The sequence below is a fragment of the Corylus avellana genome, chromosome 4 (assembly GCF_965113065.1).
Source record: "Corylus avellana chromosome 4, dhCorAvel1.hap1.2, whole genome shotgun sequence".
In the NCBI taxonomy this organism is placed as follows: domain Eukaryota; kingdom Viridiplantae; phylum Streptophyta; class Magnoliopsida; order Fagales; family Betulaceae; genus Corylus; species Corylus avellana.
The window spans coordinates 29,301,758-29,312,363 of NC_142493.1; the positions used below are offsets into that span (position 1 = coordinate 29,301,758).

Sequence of the window (10,606 nt, forward strand, 5' to 3'; positions counted from 1 at the left end):
TTTAAGGTTTTGTGATATTATATAAATTGAAAAAAGATAAATTACTCTCAAACTATTACTTCCTTTTCATTTATGATTTATCCCTGCAAACTTCAAAACTAGATCAAAGTTTCAATTTGGATATGAAAAACGTGTTGCATTTGAGGCCATAAAATGTCAAAATTACCCATGATATGTAATTTTCCTTTTCCCTGATTTTTTTAAAAATAAAAATAAAAAAGCAAAAAAGGTCAGAGTGAAGAACCGAGGAAGAGACGCAAAATTAGAGGAGGAAGCCAAAGCATGAAAGCTGCTGGCCAAAGAAAGCGCCATGGCCCATCATATCCAGTGCAATAATATAGCATTCACATGGAGACCCAATTCTTCTCCCAACTTCAGTTCCAGTTCCAGCAACAACAACAACTTCATCTTCCCTAAAACCACACTCACAAAACCATCCCGCAAATTCCCATTCCACACCGCCCAAACTAGTCTTTCCTCTCTCCAGCCCTCGCCAGCACATTCAAATGGCACAAGGTACACTACCCTTCCTGTTGAGACATCCTATGAACACCAGAAGATCAGGGACTTGCTTGAAAAGCTCGGCAAGAAGAACGCATGCCCTTTGCTAATACTCACAGATGATGGAGATTGGACTAAAGACCAGTTCTGGGCTGTCGTCAGATTCCTCAAACGTGCCTCTAGGTCCCATGAAATTCTTCAGGTTCTCTCTCTACTTCTATGCTTTTGCTCGTGTTTGTTTACAAGAAAGTGGAAAATTAGTCGACCCATAATTTTATTAGGCTCAACTAAAAGGGATTTTTTTTTTTTTTTTTGATATATGGAATAGGTATTCGATACGTGGAAGAACAATGAGAAATCGCGGATTAATGAATTCTACTATGAGAAAATAATAGGGCTGTTAGGTGAAGAGGGTGCGATCGAAGAAGCAGTGACGTTGTTTCTGGAGATGAACAGTCACGGCCTTGGGCCTTCTTTGGGAACTTACAATTCAATAATTCATTGTTTTGCGGAAAAAGGGAACTTTGATGATGCTTTGTTTTACCTTAATGAGATGAAAAAGGCTAATTTGGCACCAGAAACTGATACCTACGACGGGTTAATTCAAGCTTATGGGAGATATAAAATGTATGATGAAATGGGTATGTGTGTGAAGAAGATGGAATTGGATGGATGTTCACCTGACCACATTACTTATAATTTGCTTATTCGAGAGTTTTCGCAAGCTGGGCTACTCACAAGAATGGAAAGATTATCTCAAAAAATGCTTTCAAAAAAGATGGATTTGCAGTCCTCTACATTGGTTGCAATGCTTGAGGCCTATGCTAGATTTGGGATCTTGGGAAAGATGGAAAAGGTTTATAGAAGAGTTTTGAACTCAAAAACCCCTTTAAAGGATGATCTGATAAGGAAATTGGCCAGGGTTTACATTGGGAACCACATGTTTTCAAGATTAGATTACTTGGGACTCGACGTTTCATCGACTGCCGGTGCAACTGATCTTGTTTGGTGTCTGCGTCTCCTTTCTCGTGCTTGTCTTTTGAGCCGAAAAGGTATGGACTGTATTGTTCAGGAGATGGAAGAAGCAAACTTTTCTTGGGATGTAACAGTTGCAAACATTATCATGCTAGCTTATTTGAAAATTAAAGATTTCACGCATTTGAGAGCCTTCCTTTCCCAATTACCATCCCATCATGTCAAGCCTGATATAGTAACTGTTGGAATTCTATTTGATGCCATTAGGATTGACTTTGATGGAACCGTGGCTTTAGAAACATGGAGAAGGATGGGCGATCTTGACAGACCTGTGGAAATGAACACTGATCCTCTGGTTCTCACTGCATTTGGGAAGGGGCATTTCCTTACAACCTGCGAAGAGGTCTACTGTTCCCTTGAACCTCAAGCTAGAGAAAAGAGAGCATGGACTTACCATACACTCATTGATTTAGTCTTAAAATACGAGGGAAGGAATTCTCAGTTGAATGAAGTCAAGGTAAGCTAGCTCATCAAAGATACCTTTATTAGAATTGCTATAGTTGTTGCTGTATCCGACCTGAAAGTGGCTTGCTTTTTGTATGATAAATTGATAGATCTTCTCATTGATGGACCCGTATAATTTACTGTTAGTTGTATCATTTGGTACCTGAGAAAGGTTTATAGTGGATTAGTTCTTTTCTTCATGTGTCAATGTCTATGTGGTGTTGTTTACTCTTGCACTGTAATTTAATTGGCTGGTAATGTCACATAGGAGAGATTGTGGTGTCTTTGTTGGTAACATTTTGATTTGGTTATGCAAAGGAAACAGTTCCATAGAAGCAGCAAAAATATCCGTACTTATATTTGACAATTGGTTGGCAATATGCGTCTGTGTCAGTAATGTTGCTGTTTGACCAAATTTCTGGCTTAGTTGAGAAAATGAGATCGATGTCTTGGAGAAAGACCAATGGAAAGAGTACAAGGAAAAAGGTTTCTTTTTCTAGCTCCTTAAGCTGTTCCTTTCAATGTTTATCTTTGTAATCTTTCTCTGTTATCTTTGCCTTGTAACATCGTTAGAATTTCTTTCCATCTGATTCTGCGTATTTGTGCCCTGGACAAGTTCAGTGGTTGCTTTTGAAAGGAGCTTTTTGATGGTATCTAATTTCAATCTCAATGAGGACATGAAGTGTTGCTGCTGGGATTGTTGCATAGTAGGTGTAATATGCAAGGATGGTAGTTTGCCGCTAGGGATGGGGCTTAGTAGCTTGCTTGGTACGGAAAGTATTTTCCTGTTACAAGTGGACATTAACCAAAAACTACTCAAAATTGCCGGACAATACTAAATACCACCATTGAATATGAAATAAATCTTTATTTGATTGTAATTCAATGGTGATTTTAAAAACCACTTATGGGTATAAAAAAAAATGTGTATAGAAATGAAAGTTTGCATCGATAGCATTCCTCTTTGTGACCATGTAAGGTAACGAGGATCCTTGTGACCAACCGACCTTACATATAAGGTGTAATTATGTACGACCATTCAAGAGATTAAAGGGAAAAAAAATAGTAATAATTTGGTGTGAAGATTTTACTTGTACCTCATGACAATTTATTTTCTGTATGATGTATCAACGTTTCTTTTTTAAAAATTTTGAGGAATATTATGTATCGACCATTCAAGAGATTAAAAAAAAAATAAAAAATTGATGTGTGAAGATTTTAGCCCAGTAGGTGTAATTATGTAACTTATGTTCATTTCAAGTGACGTCGAATAGCCAAAACATCCTTTTCCCTATACAACAAAATATTATTCACACTTCAATGCACGAGTTATCTCCCATGACACAGCATCATTTTCTAGGATAAAACCAGCACCAATTCCATCACTCTGCCTCTTGCAATTAACTACTGCAACCATAAACCTCTCATTTTCGAGTGACGAAGGATACATCGCCTGTTCTTCCTGGAAAGAGATCAAAATCGAAAAAAAGAAACTTTAGGAGCAGTTTCTAATCTAAAAACCTCAATTTCATAGCATCACAAAATTATCTTTGACCTCAGAATCAGACCATGATGAGGTTACATTACTTATGCTGCAGTACACATCCTCATTGACACAAGTACGAGCATCAAATATTTGATGTAATGTACTGTAGCAGCATTCATTAACTCAAAAACCTTGTAACACTATATAGACAATGGTTAATGATGCACAATAACTCGGAAAAATCTGATATTTCTCAGACTTGAGAACACAATCTAAATAGAGAAAAACCAAATATATTGGTTATCAGAGATGTCAAGGTGTAATTCTTTCGAAGGAATTGAATATTACTCCAAATAACTTCTTTTATAACAAGAACATTTATAGACCCCTAGGCTTATGTCTCTCCCTGTCAGCATATATAACTCAATGGACATAAACCTTGAACCAACTAATTGGGATTGGCCACCAAAATTCTTTATTGACATTGCTCCCTGCTTCTTGCGAATCAATCATCAAGCATATATGCTTTTCAATACCCTTGGTTGATGAAAAAGGAATTCCTAGATAATGGAGTTGGGACATGACTGTAATTACTCTAGTAAATGTATGCCAAGCACAGTCCCCAGGTGTCTTTCAGAAAAATTATGGAGCTAAAGGCCCAAAAAAATAAAACATGTACTGATGTACATGATTTTAGTGCTTGTACATCATAAGTTATCATGGTATAATCAAAATTAATATAGCAATACTATTGGAAGCAACTTATCACTCTAAAAGAACTAATACTTGCTAATTTGTGTTATAATGCAGCTGGTGGTATTAAAAAATAGGACCCGCCTTTACCCAAAAAACAATGTGTCATGAATCGAGATGCTTACCTCAGGCAGTTCATAGAATTCATCGGGAGATATTTGCAGCAATTCTGCAGCCGTTTGACCAGTACACCATGCAAAAACTTTTGCAGTCTCATCTGCAAGAGTGATTTCCAGATGGAAAGTACGCAGAACTTCAGCATCACAATTGTAATGACAGAAGCTGCATTCCACAACTCCACTAGGTGTCTTGTTAACAAAATGACCACAAAGAGCGTGTGAAAATTTCGTATTAACATGACAATGTGCAATTTGGTCAAGCCACACTCGACATATCTGTCCGTAAGTTTGGGGAGAAAACAAACAATAATTAGTTGATAAAAGATCATGTATTGAGGATAAAGGCTATAACATGAAACTATATACATTAATGAAAGATGTACTCAATGCTATACCCCTATAAATGAAAGTGCCAAATCAAAATCGTTATTAATAATTACTTCAATAAACAGTGAAGGAAAGGGAAAAAGTTGTAGTTGGAAGATGTACTTTTGTGGCATAAACCTGCACTATAATAAAATTTTCAATTTCCACGGGTATTTTTATACTGGCCGTGTGAGAAACTTACGTAGGGTTCCATAAACCTAAAATATATGGATGGAATGCCGGAAGTGCATATACAATCTTCTGCTTCCAATAAGGTTGGCTCATATCCCAGGAGCTATGGGTTCAGAATAGAAGACCTCAAAGAAGAAATTGGAAGGAAACGAGAGAATATATCAAATTTGAAATTTCATTATCCAATAAAATTGACTTAAAGCTTCTTCACTGTTCACAAACACACAGACATTCGTGTATGAAATTTTAGAAGACTTGATCTTTAAGTTACTAGGGTTTAGAATAAAAGAAAATCCGTTAGTCACTTGGACCCATATGTAATTTGATTACAAAAACACCCCATATAATGCTTATTGCTCAAAGTCTTGTGCACCAAGTTTGATCTCCAGCATTCCTATCAAATCATGGCTGTAACATCTTTATTTACAAAATCAACCATCCAGATGAAACTGTGTCGAAGTAGTGTAATTCACCAACCCACCCAAAAGACTGGTCAAGTTGTGCGTCACCAGGAATTTCAAATAAACCTCCAACAGACATCAGAAAATGAATCTGAAAACGATTCCTAAGAATCTCATTTTATTTTATTTTTTTGTAAGTAATGTATATTCATTCAAAGGGCGGGCAGAGGGGCGCACAGAATCTCATTTGCTTAAGTTGGGTGTTGGATATGGGTGGCCAGATTTGCGTGTCAATAAACTCTCAGAAAGCTAATCATAAACTACAATATAGTAAAGGGCAGACTTAGGCCTGCCATCTCTTCGAACATTCTAATTAATTTGAAGCACACAGTTACGTTATAAAAGGTGATTATTGTTCCAGATTGACCAGGAGAAAAGAAAAACATAATATATTAACTGTATAACAAAGGCACAAAATACAAAAGACATATGGAAATCCCATTGTATTAGTAATAAGTTCCAAGCCAAAACCAAAAGTTATGAGAAACCCATACTTGTGTACAGCATGTCTGGCTGGATAGATCACAAAGGCTCGAAAATTTATGAAGACAAGAAGAGTTTAGCAATGCAGGCAGGCAACTGAGGTTGAAGAAAGAAGACCTAACATTATTCTCAAACCATAATGCTTCCAGGCTGTCAAGCACATAGATAAACATGATTAGATCTTTTAGCGGAACTCCATTAGAAAAACAATAAGTTGCAAATCAAACTAGAAATCCACAAGAATCTAGGAGATAACTACATAATGTGTAAAAAGTAACTACAAAAGATGATTGCCAAGGTTAGACCCACCATTTTTGCTTCATCATAGAGCATGTCAACCCAGAAATATACACCGTGTGACCAATGCTTAATCTTCCCAGTGACCTAAAGAAAAATAAGTTCAGCGAAATAATCATAGGTAACATGAAAGATTCATAATCTGGGCAGAAAATGGATTTGTGACAGTGTGCAAAATTAATTTACCAAGATTTGGCAAAATGTAGCTTTGCCCAAATTGCCCCAGTGGTATCTTCAATTTTCAGAGAGAAAATAGCTTCCATGGCATGTTTTTCTTTAATAATATCCGTAACAATACCATAGAGGCTGATGCCAGTCATCTTGTCACGAAGGTCTGTCACAAATGACTGCAAAACTTTGCACAAGTGAGAAATGTTAGTTATAAACCCCAAAGAGATTTAAAGGCAAATACTAGATTCAACCTTGAACAAGAACACGAGATTCAACCTTGCTCTAGAACACAACGGTGAAAGACACAGGTAGCCATAACAGCATGTAACCGTAACAGACCCAAAGATGCTCCATTACTTAAATTGGGATGTTACAGGCTTGCAAGAAAAATGAAAAACAGAAGTAGTGAATCCAGACAGATACTGAAAATTACTAAGTCTTCACGAGAAGGAATGGGAGGAAATGTCCAGCTGGAAAAAAGACTCTAGATGAAAATAGAAGGTTGACTTTAAGTAGAAGTGGTCAGCTACATGTAATATCAGATGTTTACTGAGATACAAAGATGACAATAGTCCACAGGACAAGACTTGGACAGTTGTGTAAAAATCCATAATATCAAGTCTGTATCCTGGTTGCCTCTAGAGTTTAAAAATGCAACCATCTTCAACACACCAAATAATATATTTTAAAAACATATGCCAGTGGCTTCTTTGAGAAACAAAAGAAAACAGAACCACATCTAAATAGCATCTAAGAGAGCAAGGAAGTATAATGGAATGAAAACTCACTTGAAAAGGATAATTACTGAAGTCGATAGAACCCCGTGAATCACAGGGCAAGGAAACTTGAGAAACTTTAGAATCCTGACTAGAATCCAATGTATTCAACAGCCTTGGTCCTTGATACCGATTTTGTGTCATTGCTACACACACCTGAGTATCACAAGTTAACTGAATATCCTAAAAATAATAGCATCTTGTCATTCTATAGTCCATGACTTACTTGTTCCTCATGTTGAATGGAAGGCACCAAATATAATTGGGTTGCACTACCATATTCAAGGCAAAACTTATCACTTATTTTAATGGCACTCTGTATGGAACTTGAAATATATGGTCTATCCAGTGCAAGCATACTTCCAACACTGAAAAGGACTTCAGTTACAAACATATATGGGAAAAGGGAAATAAGAATGGTGCAATCCTGGGCAAGAGTTTACCTGAAAAGATTAGCAAGGAGAACCTGCTCACCCCACAAGAGAAACTTTAACTTGACACCATCATTATCAACAAGAGTAATTTGTTTCATCTGTAAATTACCTGACGTTCCCTGAATTTCCAATGGCCCAATAGATTCAATCCTACAGACAAAAAATAAAAGAAGTTAAGCATTTCTAATTGGAGACAACTTACACCATCAGGAAATAAACATGTAAGTGTCATATAAACTTATCCTTGGTTTTGGAAAATTATCAAATGCACATCCATATGGATTTTCGTATTTATGAAAATTGATTTGATCATGCCTCCACTTCTCCATTCAATGTAACAATAATTTACTACTTCAGTATGTTTTATTTCAATCAGACTAAACGGGAAACACTATAATCCAATGCAATTAAGATGTCATAAAAGGAAAAATTTATTGCAAGAATTAGCATAAGGTTGACCTGCTAAGAAGCAAAAAGAAAAAAAAAAAATTTGCATGTAATTAAATCTTACCTAGCATACAACGAAAAAGAAACCCCTTTGTTGACTGCATCAAGTGTGATGGAAGAGAAAGAATCTGAACAAAACTGAGCTCCAAGCAGCATTGCATCATCATCTTCCTCCTACATTAAGATAAGGAAAATGTAACAACAACAGTGGGAAGAAAATCCTGAACCATTTTCTTCTTTTTCCTTGTATGAAACAAAGACCAAAAGCTAGGACATGTCCTCAAAAGCTGGGCCTTCTTCAAAACTTGATGAACTTCAATTTGAAAGTTTCAATGGAGCCAAACCTGAAGAAGAAAAGATAGGTAGACAAAACTCAACAGTTACCTCATCTAACAAAATCACTTGATATTCTGTTGGCAAAAGTCGTGGACAACCAGATCCTTCAGCAGCTGTCCGGAGATAACATCCAGTGAGGAAAATCTCCCTCCCTTTCTTCAGAACCCCATTGTGAGGATCCACCAAATCATAGTATCTGATATAGACAAAATCTATGATTTTAGTTGCACAGAAGCTTTAAGTATAAACAATTCAAGTGGATGTAAAATAAACAGAAAGAAGCAAAGGCAATGTAACAATGTTTCAACTAAAGAAAACTAAATCCACTGTTACTTGTCTAAGCACATTGTGCCTTTAGCAACCAAAATGAAGATATTATGGCAAGAAATTTACTCTTCCAATTCATGAATACCGCACCAATACTAGCCCCAACAAATTCAGCTATAAATTATCAATTGTATACGTCCATAACCAGCAGACTTCTTCCCTAGTCAATGAAATATAGTGGTCTGGTATATATCCCAAGCAATAAAATATAAAATGCTCAGATTGAAACCAAGGGAACTGTCATTTATTCTCCTATTTATGCTTACGCAAAGAAAGAAGCAAAAAGTCAGAATATGAAAACCTTTGAGCCATCAATAAGAGCTCATATCTTGTGAGAAATGTTTACCTAAATTTTGAAGAAAATAAGTTCCCCTTCAAATCCAACAAAATGTGAGAGACAATTCTTGATGGGTTCACAAGGAAAACTTAACCCCATTTCTTTTTCCCTCCTTATCACTAAACCAAACAACAATAACATATAGGGCGCATCCAAATGCATATAGAGACAACCAAACATGCACTTCACACTCAAAAGCTCAACATACTAATGATTCGACTGCCCGGCCAGCAAATAAATGTGGAATAAGTAACAAGAGCATAGCCATGAAAACTAAAATAGAGAAACATAATTGTTAGTGCAAGAGCTTTCAACTACATGACCCGAAGTTCAGAGACAAGGATATCAAAGTAGAAATACTTATTTTAAAACTCTAAATACTAGGAACTCAGAATATTGCCATTACAAGCGTTACTTTTCTCATTGAAAAACAAATGGCCTCTCAGATTACATCCACGTTTATTAGCAAAGATGTAAGTGCAAGACCAATTGTAGATGCAATATTGTTCAGTAGTTTACCTACGGTTGAGATAAAGATCAATGGTATTGGAGCTTTGAAAATCCCCCAAAGTAAGCATGTAGATGTTTGTACCTGAAAGAAAATATATGATAAAAAATAAATAAATAAATAAATAAATTACAAGGCATCAGATTACAAGTTCATAACAGCATTACAAAGAAGAATAATTGACAGAATGCTTCAAAAGAAAAAGGACAAGGATCACGAAAGTCTGAACAGTAATGTACCATTATTGTCCACACTTATACCAATAATTAGATAAACTTCTAAATATAGGCTACCTGGGAGAGCAAAAGCATCAAGGATGACAGCTTCCAAGACACTAGTTAAGGATAGGAAATTTCTCTCATATATAGCGTCAATAGAAATGGTGTTCGGAAGCTTTGTTCTCCTGTGTTTCTTTTTCAATTGATTTATACTTTCCGGCACTCTCTTTGAAGCCCCACCCCTCTGCTGCTCATTCCAGGCCTTCACACAAAATCAAAAAACAACCAAAGAATAAGCGACAAATAGCTTTACGGTTTTAGGTTCGCTTGATTAAGAATTTCGTTTGCTAAACAATTCAAAAGGTGCGAATCAATATTTGCAGCATTCTTTTCTTGTCCTGCATTTGCCTGGCCACTAAACACAGTATAAAAACTTGAGAAAAAGTTGGATTCACCATACCTGAGAGAGATCAGAGAGCAGAATAGCAGCGGTGACACCACTCGAATAGGCAATGCAAGTCTTGAGGATCCGAGATGCAACCCAGCTCCACCCGGGCCCACCTTTCTCCACTCTGTTTCCATTCAGGCCTTGATCATCTTCGCCTTCGGGCGAGAGCATAGACCTCGCGTAATCGATGAATAAAAGAAATGGATCTTCCTCTGCCTGTGGTTGATCTGTGTCCATAACTGAGAGTCCCTCTTCGCCACTAGCATATTTTCCAAGAGAACTCATTTTTTGAATCACCAAAGTTCAGAAGATTCAGTGTGCCTAAAACGGCAGGGTTTATATAATTGGGGGGGGGGGGGGGGGGGGGGGGGGAACATATACAGCGGGAAATCATTGGCGCTGCAATTTTGGGCCAGCTATGTCAGGGCCCAAACCCACTAGCCTTGAACCGAAAATTTAAATTCGAT

The 10,606-nt window shown here is 36.8% G+C and overlaps 2 protein-coding genes across 2 annotated transcripts; one reads left to right on the forward strand and one right to left on the reverse strand.

The window, feature by feature from the left end:
- The first annotated feature begins 229 nt into the window (after positions 1 to 229).
- LOC132178385 (Pentatricopeptide repeat (PPR) superfamily protein) lies at positions 230 to 2,180 on the forward strand. Its single transcript, XM_059590824.2, has 2 exons — positions 230 to 703; positions 830 to 2,180. The coding sequence occupies exons 1-2, from the start codon at positions 311 to 313 to the stop codon at positions 2,000 to 2,002; spliced, it is 1,566 nt and encodes a 521-aa protein (XP_059446807.2). The 5' UTR covers positions 230 to 310; the 3' UTR covers positions 2,003 to 2,180.
- Positions 2,181 to 3,188: 1,008 nt separating this feature from the next.
- LOC132179995 (Nucleic acid-binding proteins superfamily) lies at positions 3,189 to 10,486 on the reverse strand. The gene is made up of 13 exons (XM_059592830.2): positions 10,152 to 10,486; positions 9,767 to 9,953; positions 9,485 to 9,557; positions 8,350 to 8,497; positions 8,030 to 8,139; positions 7,528 to 7,668; positions 7,311 to 7,452; positions 7,097 to 7,240; positions 6,324 to 6,484; positions 6,150 to 6,224; positions 5,852 to 5,990; positions 4,345 to 4,614; positions 3,189 to 3,442 (listed from the first exon to the last, which is right to left on the reverse strand). Exons 1-13 carry the CDS (start codon positions 10,422 to 10,424, stop codon positions 3,287 to 3,289), a joined length of 2,019 nt encoding a protein of 672 aa, XP_059448813.2. The 5' UTR covers positions 10,425 to 10,486; the 3' UTR covers positions 3,189 to 3,286.
- Positions 10,487 to 10,606: the final 120 nt, after the last annotated feature.

Coding starts and splice junctions, on each gene's coding strand:
- LOC132178385 (XM_059590824.2), top strand. CDS start 311: ATGGCCCATCATATCCAGTGCAATAATATAGCATTCACATGGAGACCC. Junction 704..829: donor GGTCCCATGAAATTCTTCAG/GTTCTCTCTCTA, acceptor TATATGGAATAG/GTATTCGATACGTGGAAGAA.
- LOC132179995 (XM_059592830.2), bottom strand. CDS start 10,424: ATGAGTTCTCTTGGAAAATATGCTAGTGGCGAAGAGGGACTCTCAGTT. Junction 5,991..6,149: donor TCTATGATGAAGCAAAAATG/GTGGGTCTAACC, acceptor TGTGCTTGACAG/CCTGGAAGCATTATGGTTTG. Junction 4,615..5,851: donor GCCAGACATGCTGTACACAA/GTATGGGTTTCT, acceptor ACTTACGGACAG/ATATGTCGAGTGTGGCTTGA.